The 25,444-nt window shown below is 42.6% G+C and overlaps 1 protein-coding gene across 7 annotated transcripts in view; it reads left to right on the top strand.

Annotated features, from left to right (window-relative positions):
* Positions 1-25,444, top strand: part of LOC137504114 (proton-coupled folate transporter-like) — a 371,775-nt gene that overhangs the window by 167,930 nt on the left and 178,401 nt on the right. For 6 of the 7 annotated variants that reach the window (XM_068232126.1, XM_068232124.1, XM_068232123.1 and 3 more), the window contains one exon: positions 21,523-22,270. In XM_068232126.1, coding sequence (XP_068088227.1) covers positions 21,616-22,270 — 655 coding nt within the window. In that variant the 5' untranslated portion in view covers positions 21,523-21,615. Of the gene's footprint in view, positions 1-20,142; positions 20,196-21,522; positions 22,271-25,444 lie in introns of those variants that run through there. The other variant, XM_068232127.1, reaches the window with a different exon arrangement.

Here is a 25,444-nt window from a genome sequence, read left to right as displayed (position 1 = left end):
ATACACATGCAAGATGTTTTAAAGCACTTTAGGCCTGCAATTTAGCATTTAATGTGATTTCTGCCGATAAAATGCTGCTTTGCGTCAAATCCAGATTTTTCCCCGGGACTTTTGGCGTCTATCCCACTCATCCATGCAAAAACTCAGATGTTAGACCCCTTGAAACATCTTTTCCATCACTTTTGTGGCCAGCATAAGTGTTTGTAGTTTTCAAAGTTCGCCTCCCCATTGAAGTCTATTGCGGTTCGCGAAAGTTCGCGCAAACCGAACTTTTGTGGAAGGTTCGCGAACCCGGTTCGCATACAGAAAGTCGGAGGTTCGGGCCATATCTAGCTTTGAACTGCAAAGAAATTAGAATGGATAAATTACTCATTTTCAGAAGATAAACCTATGAAAAGGTACCAATTAACATGGAATTGGCTGTAAAAAAAAATATTTGCAATGCTTTAGTGATCTGGAGTAGAGACAGCCCAAACCGGTTGCCGGCAAACTTGTTCACGAACAACGGTGGTGCGTGTTTGCGGCGAACCTTTACAGAGTTCCACTCGCCCCCTATACTACATCATTGGGCTAAACTTTGACCCTCTACATCACAGTCAGCAGACACATAGCAGCCAATAAGGCTGCACACCCTCCTGGAGCCCCCCCCCCCTTATATAAGGCAGCAGCATCGGCCATATTCTCACTCTGTGTGCTCCTCTAATAGTGAGAAAAGGGAGAGACATTGGAAAGATAGGGAAAGCGGTAGTTAGGAGGTCTGTTAGCTTGCTCCTTGCTGATATTTCTTAATGAAAAGCACCCAAAAACAGCTCTTTTGAGAGCTAATGTTTTTGTGATTTTTTTTGTGTAACCCACTGACACTGCATTTACAGCCCTGACTGTTGCAGCTGGCCCTTGCCAGGCCCAGCACATTCAGTGCCTAGTGTGACTGCTGCACATTGTATTATAATACCAGTCACTGCATACCTTTCACTGCACCTGTGTGACCGCACGCTGTTTTATATACCAGCAGTCAGTGCATCCATTTTTACTGCACCTGTGTGACTGCACATTGTTATACCAGCAGTCACTGCATACCTTTCACTGCATCTGTGTGACTGCACGCTGTTTTATATACCAGTCACTGCATACCTTTTCAATGCACATTGCATTATACCAGTCAGTGCATACCTTTCACTTGAATGGATGGCAGACTTGCCCTCCATAACAGATTCTCTCTAGGATTTCAAGTGTATTCGCCTCATCATTATACAGCAGTCAGTGTATACCTTTCACTGCATCTGTGTGACTGCACATTGTATTAGTCAAGTCAGTGCATACCTTTCATTTAATTGTGATTTTGTGCGGCCTCGACCACAGTACAGTGTTCAGAAGAAGGCATGTGCCATCAACCCCCAATATTGTCAGGACGTAGTTGACTAACACAGAACACCTCACCTTCCTCAGCGTCCGCACGGAAGTGTGACATATCTTCCTCCTCCTGCTCTGATTCTGGCAACCCACTTAACACTGTCGGCAGCCATCATTAAAGTTCCATCATCCCAGGGCTCAGCGGTGTGGACATTTTTTTGCGTGTCTGCCTCAGATGAGAGGAACGCCATCTGTACTCTCTGCCACCAAATATTGAGCCATGGAAAGACCAAAACCCACGTAGGGACAACTACCTTACGAAGGCATATGATGAAAAAGCACAAACTGCAACAGGATGACCACCTGAAGAAAAGCAGCACACAAACGCAAAGCCACACACCGCAGTGGAAGATACCAAGCGCAATTATTTCTCAAAAAATGCGATACTCAAACTGTACCGTGATGTTGAAAGGCAAGTGGTTTCATCTCTGGCACACAGCGTTGGGTCAAGGGTCCATATGACCACGGATGCCTGGTCTGCAAAGCACGGTCAGGCCTGCCCGAAGACTAAGTCAGTCCCCACACACAACATCTCTGCCTGCACGCCGTGTGACTGCCTGCCCCAAGACTAAGTCGGTTCCCACACAGCATCTCTGCCTGCACACCATGTGACTGCCTACTCAGCCACCACACAGGGTCCAGGACTCCAGGTGGATTCTTGAGTTTTTAAAGAATATCTTAAAACAGAGGCGCCAAAATAGGATAAAAACGTCTAAAAACCGTTAAAAAGGGGGAAGCGGTGGACTTACCTCCCTCAAGATCAATCAGACAGGGATTCATTATTTAGATCAAAAATAACATTTATTGAACACAAACCTTCTTGTTTACATCCTGAATGTTTAACCCTCCTGGCGGTCTAATGTTTTCCGCCAGGAGGCAGCGCAGCAGTTTTCTTTTTTTTTGTTTGTTTTTTTAAATCATGTAGCGAGCCGAAGGCTCGCTACATGATAGCCGCTGCTCAGCGGCATCCCCCCGCCCGCTTCGATCAGGAAATCCCATTCAAAGAACGGGATTTCCTGGAGGGCTTCCCCCGTCGCCATGGCGGGATGACGTCAGCGACGTTGTGACGTCTTTGGGAGTCCCGATCCACCCCTCAGCACTGCCTGGCACTGATTGGCCAGGCAGCGCACGGGGTCTGGGGGGGGGGGGGGCGGTGCGTTACACAGTGAGTTTGGTCTGTCCGTATGAAGCAGTACACTAATTACACTACCTGATTGCTTTAAAACATCTTGCGTGTGTATACATCACTTTATGCCTCCAATTTAGGAATGTAATGTGATTTCTGGCTTTTAGGGATTATAACCCTGCTTTGCGTCAAATCCGTAATTTTTCCCGGGACTTTTGGAGTGTATCCTCTCCAGATGTTCGATCCCTTGAAACATTTTTTCCATCACTTTTGTGGCCAGTAACAGTGTTTGTAGTTTTGAAAGTTTGCCTGCCCATTGAAGTCTATTGCGGTTCACGAAGTTCGCCGGTTTGCCAAAGTTCGCATTCGCGATTTGCAAACTGAAAATTGGAGGTTCGAGACATCTTTTATTTGGAAGAGGATGGATTATTAGTGAAGTGATAGGCATCAGAAAAATACACAAAAATGACTACGTGCAAAAATATATGGACATTAATGTAAAAACACATTTTCACTAAATGCATTGAAGTCTATTAACATGATAAAAAAATAAAACTCCAAATATATTGAACTGAATGGGCAAGGGAACTTTTTTCCCAGAAGTTTATATGAAAAAATATGTATATTGCGAAAATTACATTTTACTTTTATGAAAAAGTTCAGTTTTGCGAAAATGCTAACTTATGCAAAAATGACATGGGTGAAAGTTTGAGCCCATTCCTAGTATAGATTGTGGAGAGTGAGGAGAATGGCAAGGCTACAGAGAGAAATATCAGTATTGGTGATGGCAGTCGAAAAGGGAGGAACAGAGTTTGAGGTATTCAGTAAGAATAGAGTTATGCACGTGTCATCCAAAATGATGAGCTGTTCCTGATTGTTACACATCTCCAGATATTTATTTTAATAGTGGACACAAAGATGATAGTAAGATAACTGCAAGCAGTGATGGGCTATGCGAAATTTTGCATCGTAAATAGTAATTGTAATAGTATTTCATAATTTCTCTTTTTTTTAGTAATTTTCACGCAATTTTGCATAATTTTGTTTAATAGCTAAGCTAGCTAATAGCTAGTTAATATCAAACCCCCCATACATGCTATTGCTACCAAAAGTGGTATAAATGTTAAGGAGAATATTGGACACAAGTCAAAAAATAATTTTTCAAAAAGACATTGTAGTTTTTGAGAAAAGGATTTAAAAGAAAAATGTTTTTTACACTTACATTTTTCTAAGTTTAAAAAACATTTTTTCTTTGTATTTTTTAAATCAATTTTCTCAAAAATGATATGGTCTATTTGGAAAATTCTTTTTTTTCCTTGTACCCACTGTTCCCTTTACCAAAGGTAGCAGTTTTAGTGCCAATAGCATGTATGAGAGCTTTGCTATTGACCGCCAAAGTCGGCACAAAATTACGCAAAATTTCATGAAAATTACACAAATTTTTATGTGAAATTACGAATGACTATGAAATAAATGTTGTTTGCAAATCGTAATTACGTATAGGCGTAAATTGCAAAAATTAACACGAAATTTTGCAAAATCTTAATTTTTCTGATTACGATCATCATGCAAGTGACAATCCAAATCCACAAATGCTTCTGAGATTGTTAAAGAGACATTGAAGCGGAAAAAAAATGATGATATTATGATTTGTACGTGTAGCACAGCTAAGAAATTAAACATTAAGATCAGATACATCAGTGTAATTGTTTCCAGTACAGGAAGAGTTGAGAAACTACAGTTATCTCTATGCAAACAAGCCATTAAGCTCTCCGACTAAGTTAGTCATGGAGAGGGCTGTTATCTGACTTATTATCTCAACTGTTCCTGGACTATTTACTTTTTCTCTGCTAGAGGAAAGGTCATTACTTCACAGACTGCTCTGAAAGAATCATTTTGAATGCTGAGTGTTGTGTAATCTGCACATATTATAGAATGATGCAATGTTAGAAAAAACACTATATACCTGAAAATAAAAGTATGAGAATATTTTCTTTGCTGCTAATCTTCTAGTAATTATTCATAGTACACAACCAATTCACTATATCATATATTTTTTTTGCTTCAGTGTCTCTTTAATGGACCTTACTGTTAGTGTATTTCTCTACTGCATTTACATTGGTCTCTTCTTGCTGCTTCCTTTTATCAGCATGTCTATTCCCCCACCTTGATCTCTGAATACAGTATCTATGAAAAACTGTCTTCATTATCATTACACATTATATCCTCACTTTTTTTCACTAAGTGACCCAACTAAAACAGCAAGCTTTACTAGTTATAGATTACCAGCTCAATATTAGAGAGCAATGGATGTACCTCACATTGAATGCAAAGTCCATTTTGTGTGTGCAAATCAATCAAATATCAACTTGCACATTTAAATATATATTTTTTTACTTTATTTAAAAAATGTGAGGTTTCCTTTAATTTATTTGAAATGTTATTTTCAGTCTAACTGGCCATGGCATGCTGTTGAATTTAAGATATGGGACTATTCACAGGAATTCCTTCTTACAGCCATATTTATTGGGCACAATGGGCAATTCATGGATGTTACTCCTAGCTCCAGAACTAAGCGAACCTTTGCATAGGTTAGGGCTCACTTCATTTATTCATGGGACTCATTTATTACTATTTATGAGAACTGCAAGTTGTGAACCCCATTAGCTTATACTTTGGAGCGTTATTTGGTTCAGAACCTGTGCCGTTATGCATAATGTGTATTTTCTACCTGCAGATTTTCTGAAGAAGCTTCAATCATTTTGTATTGGTTTATGGTTGTTATTTTTTTATATATGAATTGTTAAAAGTTTTGGCAAACAGGAAAACAAATAGGCTAACTGCTTTTCCTTACTGTTTTTATAAATATTGAATAATAGCTGCAAATTATTTATACTTCTGAAGTGTTCTTAGGTTATTTCAAACTTCTCCAGTGGAGGACTGTTTATACTGCAGGAAAGATGGTAGTTTTTCTTTTTTATTTTTTAGGCTTATCAAGAGGAATTTTCAGTATGGATTTTAACCACTTCCCAACAACAGGTTTTTTTTTCCCCTTAAAAAACAGAGCGTTTTTCACATCATGCTTCTCCCATTCATTCCCCAATAACTTTGTTATGTAATAAGTATTGTAATAAGTGTGTGATAAAGTTATTTTATTTTATATGCATATTAAAAAGGTAATAAACATTTCTTCTCAGTTTTCATCCATTATATAGTTTTAAAATAAAATGTGCTTTGATACATAAAACCCATACGTTTTATTTGTCCACTAGTAGACCCAAGCCCGTTTAAAAAACAGGCTCTAGGTCTTTAAGGACTTCCGAGACCAAATAAAAAAAAAAAAAAAAAGTAAAATACCTGCATCATATTTTAAGGCACAGACGACGCCGTCCGCGCCCTCCGTGCCGTTCCGCCGGGTCCCCGCCGCTCAATAGCCCCCCGGGCCAGCTCCCAACCTCACGGCCCGGGTCGGGCTCTCCTGCCTATACAAACATGGCCGCATGAGCTGGCTGCGGCTGCGCAGTCCGCATAGCCGCGAGTGCAGATGCGCAGCTCTAGGGCCAACCCCCCGGAACGGCATGGAGGGCGCGGACTGCATCCTCCGTGCCTTAAAATATGATGCAGTATTTTACTTTTTTTTTTTATTTATTTGGCCTCGGAAGTCCTTTACCGCCGCCCCCAGTCACTGCGCATGTGCACGCACCCGACGCGCACCCGCCCGCAACTGCCCGCCCACCCACCTCACTCCTTGGTCTCTCCAGCAGCCCGTTACTATGCACATGTGCAGTAAAACAATATCAGGGACGCTGCAAAACTGTTAGACGCAGCCACACTTGGACTTTATTGTATAGGATATGTCCCAGTTATTAAAACATTTAAATTGTATCCCTAGTACAATGTATGACAATAATCAGTGGTGCTCAGATACCCCCAATCACGGATCTGTGTTATTTCGATCATGGCTCCACCCACTTCCGGATTGTCCGTGATCGTGATTTAGAATAGAATCGGAATTCCGAATTCGCATGCGGTTTCAAGTTGGAATTTCACATTACAACTGCAATCACGAGTCTGAATCCATGATTAAAGTGAACCTTCAGACTAAAAATCTACTCAGCAGCACTGAAAAGGCTTGGTGTTACTTTAACACATTTTCACAGCATCAGAACTTTGTTTTTCTTACCCAAGCCTCATTTTTAGCTGCACAGAGGAAAACTGCCTGGGCATTTTTCCCCTGATGCTGTGCAAAGCTTGATGGGATTTCTAATGTTCTCCTCCTGTTTTAAGGCTTTTTTTTTTTAATTTTGAGATTTGATGGCTAGCAAACGCAGCTGGTACAGAGAACAGTTGGAACTGTTCCTTTTCCCCTCGTCACCTCCTTTCATACTACACTATATTGGGCTCTTGGTGTTCTTTTCTTCTCAAGAAACAGTGTATGTGTGTGTGTGTGTGTGTGTGTGTGTGTGTGCGTGCGTGCGTGCAACTGATTTTATGTGACAATACAATTCAATTTAGAACCTTGGGCTGCCCTCCGTCTTATGCAAAAGATTTTGTTTTCTGTTTTTGATTGTCTGCTAGCATAAGATTATTTTAGGCTTTCAAGTTTGTGTTTGTTACATTAGTTTCATGCTTGGTACGGATGAGAAAATTTGCATGCTATATAACTTCCAAAATAACTGTCATGGATCGGTATCATATGAACTTTTCCATATAACTGAGGCAAGTGGATCAATTCTTCTAAATGAGATAGATACTATGTATATGCTCTTACGCTCCTCTGCATGCACAATCGCATTACGAGGTGTGAACTTCCAACCAACATGTATCTATTGTATGCAGCTGTCAAATGCAGAATTGCTTACCCACTTTGAAATATCTGGATGAACAGGCAAAGCTTCCTTTTCCTGCTTGATTGATGGCAATCACAAACCACAGAACCTGTTTTAGTAGATGCCATACATTCTGTATAGAACTTTTTTTGATATGAATAACGCAACTATCACTTCAGTGTAAATCATGTTTTGCTTTTTGTTACTTTTATGAGAGCTTCATAAGCTGTAAAGATCAACATCCATTCCATGTTCGCTTTTAAAGCCATAGTTCCTAGTAGGGATGCTCAATCCAAACGGAATTGGGCTTACTGCATTGGTAATTGGAAATCGGTCTGAAATCGGATTTTTTGGAAGCAATGGAACAATCAGAGAAGACAGAATTTTTCCATGAAAAATCAAACTACCAGGGTAATTTTAGACCAATCACAAGAATCCGATACTACCGAGGATTTCTAAATATTCTGCTTAGCATACATTTTAGTGGTATTTCCAATTACCATGGTAAAGTTCTACATTGTCTGATTGTGCAAAAACTCAGGAGTATTATAAATTAACTTTGTTAACAAAATAAGACTTTCCCCGGAAATCGGTAATCGGGAACAAGATTTCGGAAATGCGAAATACATGGAATCGGCATTTTCAGAATCTGGAATTTTAGTGGAATCGGATAGCGGCATATTCGACCATCCCCAGTTCCTAGTATACGGATTCTCCATTGTTCTTTATAAAGATCACCACAATGAAAGTGAAAAACACAATTTGGTAGTCAAAGTGCCAATTATTGTGATTGACATGATTTAAATATGGCAACCATCTTTAAAACACTGTCAAACAATGAAATGTTCATCACAAAAGTTCCCTCTTGAAAACTCACATGGTAATCCCACACGAAAAAGGCAAGTAATTTAAGATAACTGCAACATTTATAAATCTGGAGATCTGAGAAGTGCCATTATTTGTCCAGCAAATATGCAGTTAGACCATTTACAAATAGGCCTGCATTTTATTAGATAGCTGCATGGGTTGTTGTTGAATAAATGTTTATTTGCATTCAAATTCTGTGGATTGGATTCCATAGTGGAATGTGTGTTGCTGCTATGGTAGGAATTACACTAAATATTTCAACAATTTCCCATTTTGCTTTGCATTCTGTGCAGAATGCATGCAGGCACACTGCAACTTTAGTTTATGTAAGTTTGATCAGCTATTTTAAATTGCAGATGGGGACATTAGCAAATTAGGCTTTTGCCATCCTCCTCCCCAATTACAAGGGAAAGACAGAGCATCCTGTTAGTGAGAAGAAAGCAAAACGAGTACAATAGAGTAGAAAGCTATCTAATTGCTACTGGGGTCAGAACTCCAGCCAGTTAGAAGCCCAATGCTGTGCAAGCTTGTTGCCAGGCAGTTCGCTCGCTGACTTAGGGGTGGTTCACACATGTATTAAATGCGGCGGTTGTTTTCGTTGTCTCATCCTGTATGCTACTTGTGTACAGGATTGGCTACATTTGGCACTTCCATGTCCCCCTAGTGGGGTCAAAACACGACAACCGAACAACAGGAACTGATGGCAAATTATTTTCTGCTCAGTAGTTAACTGGCCCTTATCAAGGGGGATCAGGGGCTGCTGTACACACAGTGGGGACAAAGAAGACTGGAGCTAGCTAGGGAAAATTTGCTGTCAGTATTGTCTTACTGATATTCACCTTCGGCTCCACTTTCATTTTAAAGGGAACCTGAAGCGAGGAAAATTATTTCAAATAAACACAGGACATAGCTGCTAATAAATACTACATACTAACCTCACCGCCAGTTCCTGTCAGAACCTAACCATTTTCTTCTTACAGTGATCCCTTCCAGTTCTGACAGTATTTTGTCAGAACTGAAATACAGGTCCTTCTCAAAAAATTAGCATATTGTGATAAAGTTCATTATTTTCTGTAATTTACTGATAAACATTAGACTTTCATATATTTTAGATTTATTACACACAACTGAAGTAGTTCAAGCCCTTTATTGTTTTAATATTGATGATTTTGGCATACAGCTCATGAAAACCCAAAATTCCTATCTCAAAAAATGAGCATATCATGAAAAGGTTCTGTAAACGAGCTATTAACCTAATCATCTGAATCAACTAATTAACTCTAAACACCTGCAAAAGATTCCTGAGGCTTTTAAAAACTCCCAGCCTGGTTTATTACTCAAAACCGAAATCATGGGTAAGACTGCCGACCTGACTGCTGTCCAGAAGGCCATCATTGACACCCTCAAGCAAGAGGGTAAGACCCAAAGAAATTTCTGAAGGAATAGGCTGTTCCCAGATTGCTGTTTGAAGGCACCTCAGTGGGAAGTCTGTGGGAAGGAAAAAGTGTGGCAGAAAACGCTGCACTAAGAGAAGAGGTGACCGGGTGTAGAAACATCCAGAGCCACCGTGTACAGGCATTTGCAGGAAATGGGCTACAGGTGCCGCATTTCCCAGGTCAAGCCACTTTTGAACCAGAAACAGCGGCAGAAGCGCCTGGCCAGGGCTACAGAGAAGCAGCACTGGACTGTTGCTCAGTGGTCCAAAGTACTTATTTCGGATGAAAGCAACTTTTGCATGTCATTCGGAAATCAAGGTGCCAGAGTCTGGAGGAAGACTGGGGAGAGGGAAATGCCAAAATGCCTGAAGTCAAGTACCCACAGTCAGTGATGGTCTGGGGTGCCATGTCAGCTGCTGGTGTTGGTCCACTGTGTTTTATCAAGGGCAGGGTCAATGCAGCCAGCCATCAGGAGATTTTGAAGCACTTCATGCTTCCATCTGCTGAAAAGCTTTATGGAGAATAAGATTTCATTTTTCAGCACGACCTGGCACCTGCTCACAGTGCCAAAACCACTGGTAAATGGTTTACTGACCATGGTATTACTGTGCTCAATTGGCCTGCCAACTCTCCTGACCTGAACCCCATAGAGGATCTGACGGATATTGTGAAGAGAAAGTTGAGACGCAAGACCCAACACTCTGGATGAACTTAAGGCCGCTATTGAAGCATCCTGGGCCTCCATAACACCTGAGCAGTGCCACAGGCTGATTGCCTCCATGCCACACCGCATTGAAGCAGTCATTTCTGCAAAAGGATTCCCGACCAAGTATTGAGTGCATAACTGAACATAATTATTTGAAGGTTGACTTTTTTTGTTTTAAAAACACTTCTTTTATTGGACGGATGAAATATGCTAATTTTTTGAGATAGGAATTTTGGGTTTTCATGAGCTGTATGCCAAAATCATCAATATTAAAACAATAAAAGGCTTGAACTACTTCAGTTGTGTGCAATGAATCTAAAATATATGAAAGTCTAATGTTTATCAGTACATTACAGAAAATAATGAACTTTATCACAATATGCTAATTTTTTGAGAAGGACCTGTATACCAGTTGCTGTCAGTTGCAACTGAATGTGCAAGGTAATGTCCATGTTTCCCTATGGCTCAAGTGGGTGATATTACAGTTTAACAGTATGCTGCCCAGGAAGCTGTTATGGGGCATTGGGCATTTTTAAAATGGAGGACGGAGAAATCCATTGATCAAAGTGGACAAATGGGACGCAGGAGAGGAGAAAGAGATTGAGACGTAGACTACACAGGAGGTAAGTATGACCTGTGTATGGTTATTTTTATTTTTTATTTTCAGTTCAGGTTCTCTTTAAACATGCCCCCATTGTAAAGCAATGGTTACATAAAGTAAATGGATCTATACAAATCTAATCAGTTAAAATATTCATCCTAATGTACAATGGAGAACAACAACAACAACTTGCCGCCAGCCATGTGTATATATGTCAATGCAAACAGTAAAATGCTCTCCAGAAGGGATGTGTAACGATTGTGGAACTTTCTCCGTGATCAGCGCACAACATGTGCGCTGATACGGCGGAAATCCTCCACAAGCGTATAATTGCAGGAACCCAGCAAAAGGTTGCACCCGTAGAGGGAAATTCCTGTCGGCAGATGGCGCTGAGGAGTGCAGAGGAACCAATCCTCTGTACCTCCACAAATGCCAGACAGGAATTGTACGAAGCACAGAACGCAATCGCAAGGGAAGCGATTGCGAATGAGAACGAGCAAAGGGACAGGTTGTATGTGTGTGCGCCAATCTAGTCGCCACCCCGTCACAGCGCACACACAACAGCAGATACGAAACAGAAATGCAACCACAAGAAAGGCGATTGCCAAAAGTGACACAAGGCAGATCAGAACAGAATACGAGGATAGCAAAGGCACAGCAAATCATACAATGAGGAGATACGGAAAACAACAAATGCTAACTGAATGCTAACACCGCACTCATTCGCAACAGTGCACGCGTTCATGCGCGGTCTCCACGTGATAAGAACAATAGAGACAAGCACGCCTAACTAACCATCGACAAACATGTAACAGAGGACGCGAGCGCTTGCTTAACGGTTACCTCACCGAGCCTCCAGCAAGCGTTCGTAGCAGACAAGACAGACACACGAAAACAGGGACAAGCGAGAGATAGGATCCACAGCACTAGCAAAAGTGGCTAGCGTGATCCAGGAAGACAGAACAGAAGGATCCATTGAATTGAGACAAGCATTCAAGACATCCTCGCTTTTTGCGATGTAAAAATCGCAAAAGGCTTTCCAATCAAAATCGAATTCCTCCAGCAAGGCCCCAACATCCCAGGAAGCAAATGGGGGTTCAAAAAGGCCAGTATCCAGATAATCTCCATATGGGTGGAGTTCAGGAACAAGAACAGATTTTTTAACTGCTGTAATATAGTGTGCGATCCTACCTATAATAGGATCCACATAAGCTTTGGATTGGGGCAACGAAACCTGAGACTGAGAAGTCTCTCTGAAATCATCACATTCAAGTGCTTTCCCTACTTCAGAGTTAACAGAACTAATTTCTTTATTTGTAGTTGCTATGGGCAACGGATTTTTCCGCTGGGAAGTCTTCCTAGATCTTTTACGTTTAGACTTAGCAGCTCCGGATGGCTGCTTTTTGGATGAAAGAGTAGATGGAACAGCTGATTGAGCTGCTGACAACAACTCATTAAGGGGGTATGGTAATTGAGGTAATCTCAGCCAATTGTGAATTAAAAAGGCCAAGAATTCCAGGGGTCTTTGACTCAGGGTGGTATGATCTAACACATCATAAGCCCACATTGACATTTCGCCCCCCAACAGAATGTAGACCATTTGGGAGGCCCAGGTAGACACTGGGGTGCATTAGAATTCAGGGTTTGCCAAAAGTTTAGTGCACTCAGACAAAAACTCGTCTGCTGACTCAGGTTCAAGATTTTTAAATCTCTTAATGGTACTAGAGCCATACTCGACAAAATCGTACAAATCGGAAATTCCCTCTACACTGGGAATTTTGGTTGGGCTGGTTATACTGTAACGATTGTGGAACCTCCTCCGTGACCAGCGCACAACGCGTGCGCTGATACGGCGGAAATCCTCCACAAGCGTATAATTGCAGGAACCCAGCAAAAGGTGCTAAGCACCCGTAGAGGGAAATTCCTGTTGGCAGATGGCGCTGAGGAGTGCAGAGGAACCAATCCTCTGTACCTCCACAAATGCCAGACAGGAATTGTACGAAGCGCAGAACGCAATCGCAAGAGAAGCGATTGCGAATGAGAACGAGCAAAGGGACAGGTTGTATGTGTGTGCGCCAATCTAGTCGCCACCCCGCGACAGCGCACACACAACAGCAGATACGAAACAGAAACGAAAACCGCAAGAAAGGCGATTGCCAAAAGTGACAAGGCAGATCAGAACAGAATACGAGGATAGCAAAGGCACAGCAAATCATACAATGAGGAGATACGGAAAATAACAAACGCTAACTGAACGCGAACACCGCACTCATTCGCAACAGTGCACGCGTTCATGCGCGGTCTCCACGTGATAAGCACAATAGAGACAAGCACACCTAAGTAACCATCGACAGACAAACATGTAACAGAGGACGCGAGCGCTTGCTTAACGGTTACCTCACTGAGCCTCCAGCAAGCGTTCGTAGCAGACAAGACAGACACACGAAAACAGGGACAAGCGAGAGATAGGATCCACAGCACTAGCGAAAGTGGCTAGCACAATCCAGGAAGACAGAACAGAAGGATCCACAGTACTAGCGCTAGGCGAGTGCGATCCAGGCAGACAGAGTAGCAGAACAGAAGGATCCACAGCACTAGTGAAAGTGGCTAGCGCGATCCAGGTACAGAGTAGCAGAACAGAAGGATCCACAGCACTAGCGGAAAGTGGCTAGCACGATCCAAGGAGACAGAACAGAAGGATCCACAGCGCTAGCGCAAGATGCTAGTGCGATCCAAGTGAGACAGATCAGAAGAGATAGCTGGTAGCAACCGCTGCACCAGCTATACTCCAAGAACAGAGATCAGAACGATTTCCTGTCGACCACCGCTGGGACAGGACAATCGCAACAGAACAAACAAAAGCAGATAAGCAATCCTAACTGTACTAGGGGAACCTGCCTAGCGCAGTTTCAGAAATTACTCTAAGCTGATCTTCAAACAGAGAGTAAGGCTGACACTCCTCCAGGAGTGTTTCACAGGAAGGATTCCTTCGTTCTGATCTCTGTTCTTGGAGTATAGCTGGTGCAGCGGTTGCTACCAGCTATCTCTTCTGATCTGTCTCACTTGGATCGCACTAGCATCTTGCGCTAGCGCTGTGGATCCTTCTGTTCTGTCTCCTTGGATCGCGCTAGCCACTTTCCGCTAGTGCTGTGGATCCTTCTGTTCTGCTACTCTGTACCTGGATCGCACTAGCATCCTGCGCTAGTGCTGTGGATCCTTCTGTTCTGCTACTCTGTCTGCCTGGATCGCACTCGCCTAGCGCTAGTGCTGTGGATCCTTCTGTTCTGTCTGCCTGGATCGCACTCGCTTCGCGCTAGTACTGTGGATCCTTCTGTTCTGTCTTCCTGGATCGCGCTAGCCACTTTCGCTAGTGCTGTGGATCCTATCTCTCGCTTGTCCCTGTTTTCGTGTGTCTGTCTTGTCTGCTACGAACGCTTGCTGGAGGCTCGGTGAGGTAACCGTTAAGCAAGCGCTCGTGTCCTCTGTTACATGTTTGTCTGTCGATGGTTAGTTAGGCGTGCTTGTCTCTATTGTGCTTATCACGTGGAGACCGCGCATGAACGCGTGCACTGTTGCGAATGAGTGCGGTGTTCGCGTTCAGTTAGCGTTTGTTATTTTCCATATCTCCTCATTGTATGATTTGCTGTGCCTTTGCTAACCTCGTATTCTGTTCTGATCTGCCTTGTGTCACTTTTGGCAATCGCCTTTCTTGCGGTTGCGTTTCTGTTTCGTGTCTGCTGTTGTGTGTGCGCTGTCACGGGGTGGCGACTAGATTGGCGCACACACATACAACCTGTCCCTTTGCTCGTTCTCATTCGCAATCGCTTGCCTTGCGATTGCGTTCTGCGCTTCGTACAATTCCTGTCTGGCATTTGTGGAGGTACAGAGGATTGGTTCCTCTGCACTCCTCAGCGCCATCTGCCGACAGGAATTTCCCTCTACGGGTGCGTAGCACCTTTTGCTGGGTTCCTGCAATTATACGCTTGTGGAGGATTTCCGCCGCATCGGCGCACGCGTTGTGCGCCGATCACGGAGAAATTTCCACAATCGTTACAGGATAGACTAAAATATTAGGAGATAAAACACAATGAAGGAGTTACTTCACATCCCGCTTTGCTAAGCAATAAAATATTAAACTAATTTTCTTTGCTCAGCTATAGTGGTCTATGACATGGTTAGCAATACAAATTTTTTACTTTCGGAGCTATGCAGACTATGTATATATATAGAGCCTACAGAATAATAATCACATTAGATTATATAGGAAGTCCATAGAGAGTTTTCATACAGTAATTCATGGTAGCTTAACCACTTAAGGACTAGCCCAATTTCTAATGATCGGTGCTGCGTGGGCTCTACAGCCCGCAGCACCGATCAGGATTTCACCAGGGCGATCAGACTTCCCCCCTTTTTTCCCCACTAGGGGAATGTCCAGCTGGGGGGGTCTGCTCGCCGCCGGCCATTAGTGAGTTGCGGGGGGGGGGCTCCTCAAAGCCCCCCTCCGCAGCGTTTTCCGCCCTCTCCCCGATTACCTCCCCCCCCCTCCTTAGGTGGCGCAGGACGGATATCCGTCCTGCGCATTGTAGGATAGGCTTCAGCCTATCATATGCCGGCGATCCCCAGCCAATCAGAGGCTGGGGATCGCCGATCTACGTCACGACGCTGCTACGCAGCAGCGCCGTATGATGTAAACAGCGGGGATTTCTTCCCCGCGTGTTTACATTACGTGTGCGAGCCGCGATCGGCACCGCGATCGAGGCACCCTCCGTGAACTGGCATGGAAAATCCATGCTATACCACTAATGACCAGGCGCGGCCCATGGGCGTTAGCTAGTCGTTAAGTGGTTTTAATATTGGAGGTTTTATTACATCGTAATTCTAAAAAAAAATAAAAAATAGTTAAATTCAAAAGGGAATCATTTGGTAAAATAGTAAATATTATAAAGGTAAATGATAAAACTTAGATACACATTGGCCTCCCTTTGAGCCTATTAAAAAATAAATAAAAAAGATTAAAAAAGAGACACACTCCTGGGAAAACAGTGTTTCTAGATTACATAATAACTGGCTGCCCAAGTGCATAGAACGAGTCTGTATACTGGTCTACTCAACAGATTAGAACTGGGAAGGCTGCTGTGGTGACATGCTTCTACTTGCAGGGATAGGTTATAAGCATTTCCCATAACATTTTTACAAGGTAAGTGATTATACAATATTCCTACAATTGTTTTTAATAAAAAAAAATATTAAAAAAAACCAAAACAATAGTGTGTCTTATTGACTTTTTTCTATGAAGGCATTGCTCTAGAAGCCAGACTTGGGGAGGTTGCTTATATAATCTTGAGCAGTAACAGACCATATGATTATTAGCATTGGAAGGTGGTAAAATGCTAATCTAAATCCTTGCAAGTCAAGGGTAGTTTCTAGGCTAAAATGCACCCAGGGCGAGGGTGTTAAAATTGTGCCCCCCCCCCCCTGCAGAACCAGGTATACATGCCCGCAGTATAGGTTAGCCAGGTCTAGCTGCACTCAGTATAGGTAGCCAGCTATAGGTCCCCCCAAGTATAGGTAGCCAGGCATAGGTGCCTCAGTATAGTTGCCCCCAGTATAGGTTAGCCAGGTAGGTGCCTCCAGTATAGGTAGCCAGTATAGTTGTCCCCAGTATAGGTTAGATAGGCAGGTGCAGGGATGCTCGGGTAGTACTTTTTACTACCCACCCGAATCCGGATCCGGGTACCCAGTTATCCGGATCCGATTCGGATATCCGAATTTAACATTTTTTCTACCCGAACAGAATTCGGATACCCGACTATTATCTATAGTATCCGGCTGGATTCGGATACCCGAACTGAAAATCTAAAACTATCATTTTAAAGCCTAAAAATTCCTCCTCCTCATTGCAGTTTTTCAAAACAGCTTACATACCATAGCTGGGATTAGAACCCAGGAATCAGTGTATAGTAGGTATCTGTCTTACCCACTAGACTATCAACCACACTACATGCTAAAGCTGGCCTAGGTATGTGAGCTGGCTTTTCAAACAGTACAAATCCTTAATCGAGAGAGAGAGAGAGAGAGAGAGAGAGAGAGAGAGAGAGAGAGAGAGAGAGAGAGAGAGATTTTTTGTGATTCGGGTAGTCCGGGTAATGTGGGTATCCGGGTCGGTGGTGGAACTATCTGCAGATAGCTATCCAGATATCTGCAGAACTATCCGAAATCCGGATCCAACCTGGATAATAGAAAAAGGTCGGATATCCGGATTAATTCGGGTACCCGAGATCCGAATGAGCATCCCTGGGCAGGTGCCCCCGGTATAGGTTAGATAGGTAGGTGCCCCCAGTACAGGTTAGCTAGGTGGGTGCCTCTAATATAGGGAGTCAGAATAGTTGCCCCCAGCATAGGTTAGATAGGTAGGTGCCCCTAGTATAGGTAGCCAGTATAGTTGCCACCAGTATAGACTAGGTAGGTAGGTACCCCCAATACAGGTTAGGTTAGGTAGGTGCCCCCCAGTATAGGTTAGATTAGGTAGGTGCCCCCCAGTATAGGTTAGATTAGGTAGGTACCCCCCAGTATAGGTTAGATTAGGTAGGTGCCCCCCAGTATAGGTTAGATTAGGTAGGTGCCCCTCAGTATAGGTTAGATTAGGTAGGTGCCCCCCAGTATGGTTAGATTAGGTAGGTGCCCTCCAGTGTGGTTAGATTAGGTAGGTGCCCCCCAGTGTGATTAGATAGGTAGCTGCTCCCCAGTATGGAGGGGGGAGTCAGCCGCGAGGAGGGCAGCCCGACCTTTCCCTCCCTATCTGTCCGCGGGCCGCTCTCCGTGCTCCCCCCTCCGAGTGTGACTGCAGGGAAGCGCTGTGTACAGAGCGCAACTCACCTCCCTGGTTCAAATCGCCGCCGATCTCCTCTTCTGTCTTTTCCTCATAGCCGCTGATACACACACTGCTTCCGGCTAAACAGGAAGCAGCGTGTGTAGCAGACACTATGAAGAGAAGAGGAGACCGGCAGGGATTGGAACCAGGGAGGTGAGTTGCACTCTGTACACAGCGCTTCCCTGCAGTCACACTCAGAGGGGGAAGCACGGAGGGTGGCCCGCGGAGAGGAAGGGATGGAGAGGTCAGGCTGCCCTCCCCGCGGCTGACTCCCCGCTCCATTACAGCACTCCCACTCCTTCAGCGTCCAGGGCACCCGCACGGGCCACACGGCCCTAGAAACGGGCCTGATCAGAATATTGCTGGACAAGCAAGTACATGCTAATTGCAGGTGACATGAAAGCAGGTTCATATTTTATCATGACGCTGCATTGAGTTTGCATATTCTCCTCCTGTTTGCATGGGTTTATCTGGGCATTCTAGTTTCCTCCTACATTCCAAAAACATGTAGATAGTGAATTTGGTTTCCCTGAAGAATTAGCATGTGCATTTCACTTGCATTGAGAACCTTTGTAGTAAACTCAGGGCAGTCTGGGTTTATTGAGACAAAGTTTTTGCCACATTTGTGTGCATGTGACCGCAAAAGTGCAAATGCTAGTTTGGTAACTTTTCAGCAACTTCTGGAAGGATGTAGTTTAGGCATCAGAGTCAGGCAAAAAAGTCAGTGGTTTACCCAAGTTCCAGCACTCAAACAACCAATCCTTTGTAGTTGGGAGCTCAAGAAGATCATCATCAGAAGAAGAGGGGTATTAAGGTGAAACCATAGTGAAAGTCAGTCAAAGTTATTGGTTAGAGTTAATCATTCGTTAGAAGAGTTCGGCTTAGAGGAAGGTTAGCATAAGAATAGAAGGTTAAGACAGTCTAAGACAGTTTAAAAAAGTTTTCAGTGATGGAAGTCATTAATAGTTTGCTCACATTTCTGTAGAATTCTTGGAATGCCTTTAATCACATGTGGGCTCCCATAGGAGTCTATAGTCCGCTCTCTGGACTGAAATTACTAGTGCAGCACATACACTTGCTTGGACCACAAGATTGTCTTTCACGGAATTGGAATAGAAAATTGCTACTTGCCCTCCTTACTGGTTGTTAAATGATTAGATGGGTGGAGTGGTTCTTTAATACTTATAAAATATAAGCATTTGATAACACAAAATAGAATATCCACATAACTATGGCAGTAGTCACAAAAGCCAAATTTTGATAGTCATCCTTCCAAGTGTGGGCACACCAATTTCATAGCAAAAGATATACATGAGCTCAACTTTTTTTTTTGCTCCCAGAGTTCTTTGTAAATGACAAGCATAGTAATACGTAAGCACCTTGCTTGTTACATGACTCCGTGTTCAGTGTACTTCAGGCTTTTTCAAACTATTGTTTCCTGCAATGGCAAGTCAAATAGTGTCTATAAAAACACCTTTTAATTTTGCTAACTAATGCATTCAGGTCATGCTTACAGTCATCAAGATGCAATTAGACTGTCTGCAGAAATTCATCTATTTTATTATGCAGATTCATGTGAATTAAAGGAAACAAAAATGAGATGGCAAAACAAACCTTCTTTATGCAAGAAACCATCTCCTAAAATAAAATAGTTTGATTACACTCCTTTTTAATCAATTTGTTTACGTGTTTTTGGAAAACACTATGAACTAAACTTTACTTAGTTCTAAAAATTGGAGGAGGCATACAACTTATGTATAACTGTCTGGTATATGAATTTAGTTAATACTCATTTAAAGCTTTTTTAATAGTGAGTAACAAACATTTTCTTACAACTCCGGGTTGGCTGTGGTAAGCTACTCAACAAAATCAACATACCTAAACCAATTCAGTTATACAAGCCATGGTTATTGTAGAAAAGTATAAAGATTACTCAAAACATACAGGGAGTTTGCTAACAAATCACATTTCCAAAAGGTTAGGCTGATCAGCTATTAACAAAAAGGTGGGTGTAGTCCCACAAAAAAATGTCCTCTAATTAGGAAACGTATTGCATATCCAAGGGATTTTTTTAGATAATGTGCTGGGACATCATAAAATAAGGCAAGGTCTCACTCATCGATAGGGATTTCAGGATCAAGGAAGTAAGTAATAAGACATTGGTTAGATATTTAACTGTGTTGTATACAAGGGCACAGATCCACAATAGTATTCATTCAATTTGTTGTCTGCAGACGCATCATCAATCTTGTGGTTCAAGGGAGCTATGGGTGTATTAATCTTGAAGGTGGAGGAAAAAAAAAATTATGAAAGCTTGAGCAGCAACATGATGGAGGCAAACATCCAAAGGTATGGCAACTCAATTACAATTCAATAGATGCATACACAAAGTTATTTCCTCATATAGCAGGCGTAAACTCAATATGACCGCTACTAACCTACAGTGCAGGGTGAAGCCAAAAGACAGCTCACCCTGCTTCAGGAAAAATTCCTGGGTGGCAGTAATGCTATTCCCCCGCCGAGTTGCTGATATTCGTTCTTCAAATCTAATGAGAAGCATAGATGGTTTGTCTTTGCAGACTCAGGTAAGTGGTGAAGTCCAAACCATGCCCCCACCTACTCCCTCCCTCCACTGACCACTACAAGAGAGCAGTAGAATAGCAGTATAGCCATGCCTCCCTCATGTCTCCCACAAAGCAAACTACAAGGAGTAGTAGTCACATGACTACTGCTGTTTATATCTTATTATAGGTATTTAGATTTTTTTCTATCTATTATTATAATGCCATTTGGAGAGGGAGTAGTTAAGATCTTCAAACGTGTGCCTGGAAAGGGCAGGGTATTCATTTTGAATTGTAGATAAACTGTTTAAGGATTCTGTAAGTAGCAAAACAGGGTACCTAACTACTCTATGGAATACTAGGACCAGCAGGATTTAGATTCCTTTACCTTTAGGATCACAGCTTAAAAATGTCCACGTGGTTATGGTTATCTAGAAATTAACAGCATTAACAGCATGCTTTTTTATTACTACGCTTACAAGCCCTACCTTTACAAAGCTAGAACAAATTCATACCTTTTAATGAAGGCCAAATAAGCCCAAAACAGAAGTCTCAAGACTCTGGAATTACAAGTTCTGAATGCATTTCTGAGTTATATGGGCATAAAGGAATGTTATTTTGCAGTCATCAAGTTATGTATTCTGCATATTCCTTCTTATACATATAGAAGCTAAAATTTAAAAACACCTACAAAACTGTACTTTGCAGTAAATTCCCCATTGTAAATAGCTTTTGGGTTCTTTTACTATGCCAAATCTATTTCTTTTACTACACAAGAAATGCTTTCAGTTTTAAAGTTCCCTAATACGAAGGTGGGCATACTGTAAACCTTTGAAGGGTATTTGGATTACAAGGGTGGGAAAGCTTCCTTTTTGTGTATTCAGACGCAAATTACCATTGTATCCTTCTTGATTGTGAATTCAAATAGTTTTGTTTATCTCCAGCTTTAATTATTTTATACAATATATCTAGCACATAAAAATAAAAACAAAATATAAGATGGTGCCATTATTTTCAACCAGAAACCATACTTTTTTTTCTAAATGTGCTGCAATTCTGTACTTCTGAAACAAATGCTCTTTATTTTATTTTAACTGTCATTTTTTGTTTTTCAGGTCTGTCAAAAACTATATGATGACACTGTATGCAGCAATATCCAGCAAAAGAAAGAGGAATATGAAGTTGTTCAAAGCAAAGGATCATACATCATGCTTATTTATACTGCTATTTTAAGCCTACTATCAGTTATTCCAGCTCTTATACTTGGAGCCTGGTCAGATAATGGAAATCGTAGACTAGGAATGATTTTACCAGCTGTCTTCTCTGTTGCTAGTGGAGGCCTCCTTATTGCAGTATACTACGTAAACGAAATGTCTGTTTATTGGACTTTTGGTGCAGCTGCTTTGATTGGACTATCGGGAGGTCACGTTTCAATGTTTTTAAGTGTTTTTAGCTATTTAGCTGATATCACAGAAAATTCCACACGCACTTTTAGAATGGGCATTGCTGAATCAATGATATTTATTGGGGGAACTTCTGGCTTTTTATTAAGTGGGACTTTACTTGAATATAGCACCTTTGCCATTGTTTTTGGTGTCTACTGTGGCTGTAATTTGTTTGCCGCACTGTATACCTTATGTTGGTTAGAGGAATCAAAACCCACCAATGGATACAGAAAACTTCCTGAGGAGTACCATGGAGATGGTGACTGTAATTCAGAAGGACACATGCCTCAAGAAAAATCTATCATGATGTATATTAAAGGATCATTTAAAACTATATGCAAGAACCGTGAGGGACAAGACAGACTGAAACTCCATCTTATTTTATTGGCTGTTTTTTTAATCAACATCTGCAATGTTGGTAAGTTATTCAGATTATTTACTAAATATAAAAATGTGTGATCTTATATGTGGATATAATCATGACAAACTAGAAAATGTAGGCTTGACAAAATTAGTAGAAGTAGATAATTTTGTTCCTGAAGAGGTCTACTTCCACTGAAAGGAAGGGCTTTAAAACCACCTTTGCAGGAACAGTCATAGCATCCATAGTTGCTGGTGTTGAACCCTGTAAAAACTGAAGGCATAGGTTGTCTCCAAGCTGCGTCATGTGGTAGCCAGTCACTAGTGCTTAACTGCTTGCCGACCGTGTCACGCCGATGGGCGTGGCCACAGCAGCAGCCCTAGGACCGCCTAATGCCGATCGGCGTAAAGTCCTGGGGCTTCGTTTTGCAGGAGATTGCGTGCATCTCCTGCTTGCTAATAACCTCCCTGGCAATCTATTAGAAACCGCCAGGGGGCAGCGCAGCACAATTTTTTTTTTAAAATCATGTAGCAAGCCTAGGGCTCGCTACATGATAGCCGCTGTACAGTGGCATCCCCCCGCCCGCTTCGATCGCCTCCGGCGATCTTTGATCAGGAAATCCCGTTCCCGCCATGGCGACGGGGCGGGATGACGTCACCGACGTCATGGACGTTGTGACGTCTAAGGGAGTCCCGATCCACCCCTCAGCGCTGCCTGGCACTGATTGGCCAGGCAGCGCACGGGGTCTAGCGGGGGCGGCGATCAGCGGCGATTTTGCGCGGAGCGGTGGCGATCGGAATGTACACGCAGCTAGCAAAGTGCTAGCTGCGTGTTGCAAAAAAAAAAAAAAGATGCAAATCGGCCCAGCAGGGCTTGAGTAATCCTCCTGCGCAGCATAGCCCGAGGCTTACCGCCAGGAAGGTTAAGTCTCCCAGCGGCGATCGCCGCTCAGAGACTGTTAGATGCCAAAACCGGTGTCTAAATAAAGTGTACAGCCATCCCCTCCTGAGTCTCGGTGGTGATCGGCTGGCGGGAGGGAGAGAGGGTTTAGTACAAAAAAAAAAAAAATTAAAAATAAAAGAGAGCTCTGTTGGTGGGAGAAAAGGGTGTGGAAAATCACTTGTGTGCTGTGTTGTGCGGCCCTGCAGCTTGGCCTTAAAGATGCAGTGGCCTATTTGACATAAAATGGCCTGGTCTTTTTAAGGGGGGGGGGGGGTAAATCCTGTGGTCCTAAAGTGGTTAAATAAAACAGCAGAGCAGTGTCAGCAGTGTGGAATATTTTAGCTAAACTCCCTGCAGGCACAAAGTGTGGTAAGATAGTTAAAACAATTTTAAAAAGGAGTTTACGTGTTTGTGTTGACAGCACAGAATATTCAATCACAATAATTTAACAATGGTTTTGGATACGACTGTCAATTCCCTTGTTTTTAGATACCATTTACTGCAATATAGGGTCCTATTCACATTACAGTGAAGCTGGGGTCACAATCCTCAACTGCCTTAGGGGTAACGACCTTACAGATGACCCTTGTCTAGGAGTACGATTTTTCTAGCCATTTTGTATCCCATGGTGATAAACATCAGTGCTGGTTCAAACTACAAGAGCTTTGATTGTTATTCTAAGTGCTAGCGATTTTAAAGTCTCTTTGCTAATTTAATGCCTTGTTGTGGGATTTTAATTCACATTGCTCAAGTGACAACACACACATAGCATTACATTTACAAAGCACTTTTCTAATCACTGGCATTTACAAAAGTGCTTGCAGTGTGAACCAGGCTTATTGCCTCTCAGGTTGTCTTTATTCATTTGCTTTTGATGTTCCCTTCATGATCTATGGATCTCTATGATCTATGATCCCTACACTGTCTTGGCACAGGGTTTTTCCTGCAGTCCAATTATTTGTGTCTTTGCATTTTATGCATTCTACGCTATATCTGAGTGTACACTGCCCTATCCACCCATACGCTATTGCTCAAGTTGGTCAGGGTTCAGGGCCGCAACAAACTTTTTTTTAAGTACTCTGATATGGTAGTTATGCCTCTGTGTCCTACAAAAGTGTTCCTGCAGACTGTGTGTTAGTAGCCCTCAGTGTTTAGCAGGATCTGTACCAAGATGTTTATGGCACACAGAACATTAAAATAGGTCTCCTGTGAGCAGATCTACTGCTAACTTACTATTCCCAACCCCCCTATGCCACTGCCAATCAATGTACTCAGCTAAACAGGTCCATAAATACTTTGACAGTAGACCGATGATGAAGCACCACCCAGCTGCAATATCACTGCTACAAAGTATAGTGAGGTGAGGAGCACTCCAGCAACAGGAGGTGTGCCACGACCCTGTCCCAGTGTCTCTTGGGACCAGTGCAGTCAAAGGATGACCACCAATAATGAACAAGAGCTCTTTAATGGATCAAAGCATAGCAGTGACAGACGCTGTTTCGGGCTGACACGCCCTTCCTCAAACTGCTGAGTCAGCAGTTTGAGGAAGGGCTTGTCAGCCCGAAACAGCGTCTGTCACTGCTATGCTTTGATCCATTAAAGAGCTCTTGTTCATTATTGGTGGTGCAATATCACTGCTAGGCTTCTATAGCTATTGTCTGCAGTATAACATCTGCCTACCCAACTCCCAACCACCCCATGTGGGAAGCCGACAAACAGTGGAGGAACTAAATAAATGGTGGCTAAATTGCTTGCTGAATCTATTCTTTTAAAAAGGGTCATTAAGATTCATACACATGCTTGACCTGTCTCGGCTGAGGTGTTAAGTGCTGTCTCAGTTGAGAATACAGTATGTGTAGAAGTGTTTCCCAAGTTTAAAGTAAATCTTAAGGGGTTAGATTACTTGTTGAGAGGAAAGGCTCTGGATCCCATAGAGCCTTCCTGGTCCTTGCTTTTTACAGTTGATCCAGCAAAGTTCCGGTAAAGTTCTTCAACCAGCTTCATGAAATACGTTTTCGGCCCTCCGTGGGTAACCTTCAGATGTCCTCTTGCTCAAGAGTACTTCCAAAGGCAAGCAGATCTGTTCTGGGCTTGCACCTGTGCAGTACAGATGTGTCCATCTTTGGAAGTACTCAAGACGCAAAGATTGCCAAGGTGTTCCAAAGACGCATAACTAACAGGGGACAGTGGTGGACTGAAGGCACAGACAGAGAAATGTGAAGGTTCTATGGGATCCAGAGCCATCCTTATTGTGAAATATCTACCTTTTTTTTAGCACTGCTTTATTAT

The sequence above is a fragment of the Hyperolius riggenbachi genome, chromosome 4 (genome assembly GCF_040937935.1).
Source record: "Hyperolius riggenbachi isolate aHypRig1 chromosome 4, aHypRig1.pri, whole genome shotgun sequence".
NCBI classification, from domain to species: domain Eukaryota; kingdom Metazoa; phylum Chordata; class Amphibia; order Anura; family Hyperoliidae; genus Hyperolius; species Hyperolius riggenbachi.
Note: the sequence above shows the minus strand (reverse complement) of the source record. Positions and strands in the feature narration are given on the sequence as shown.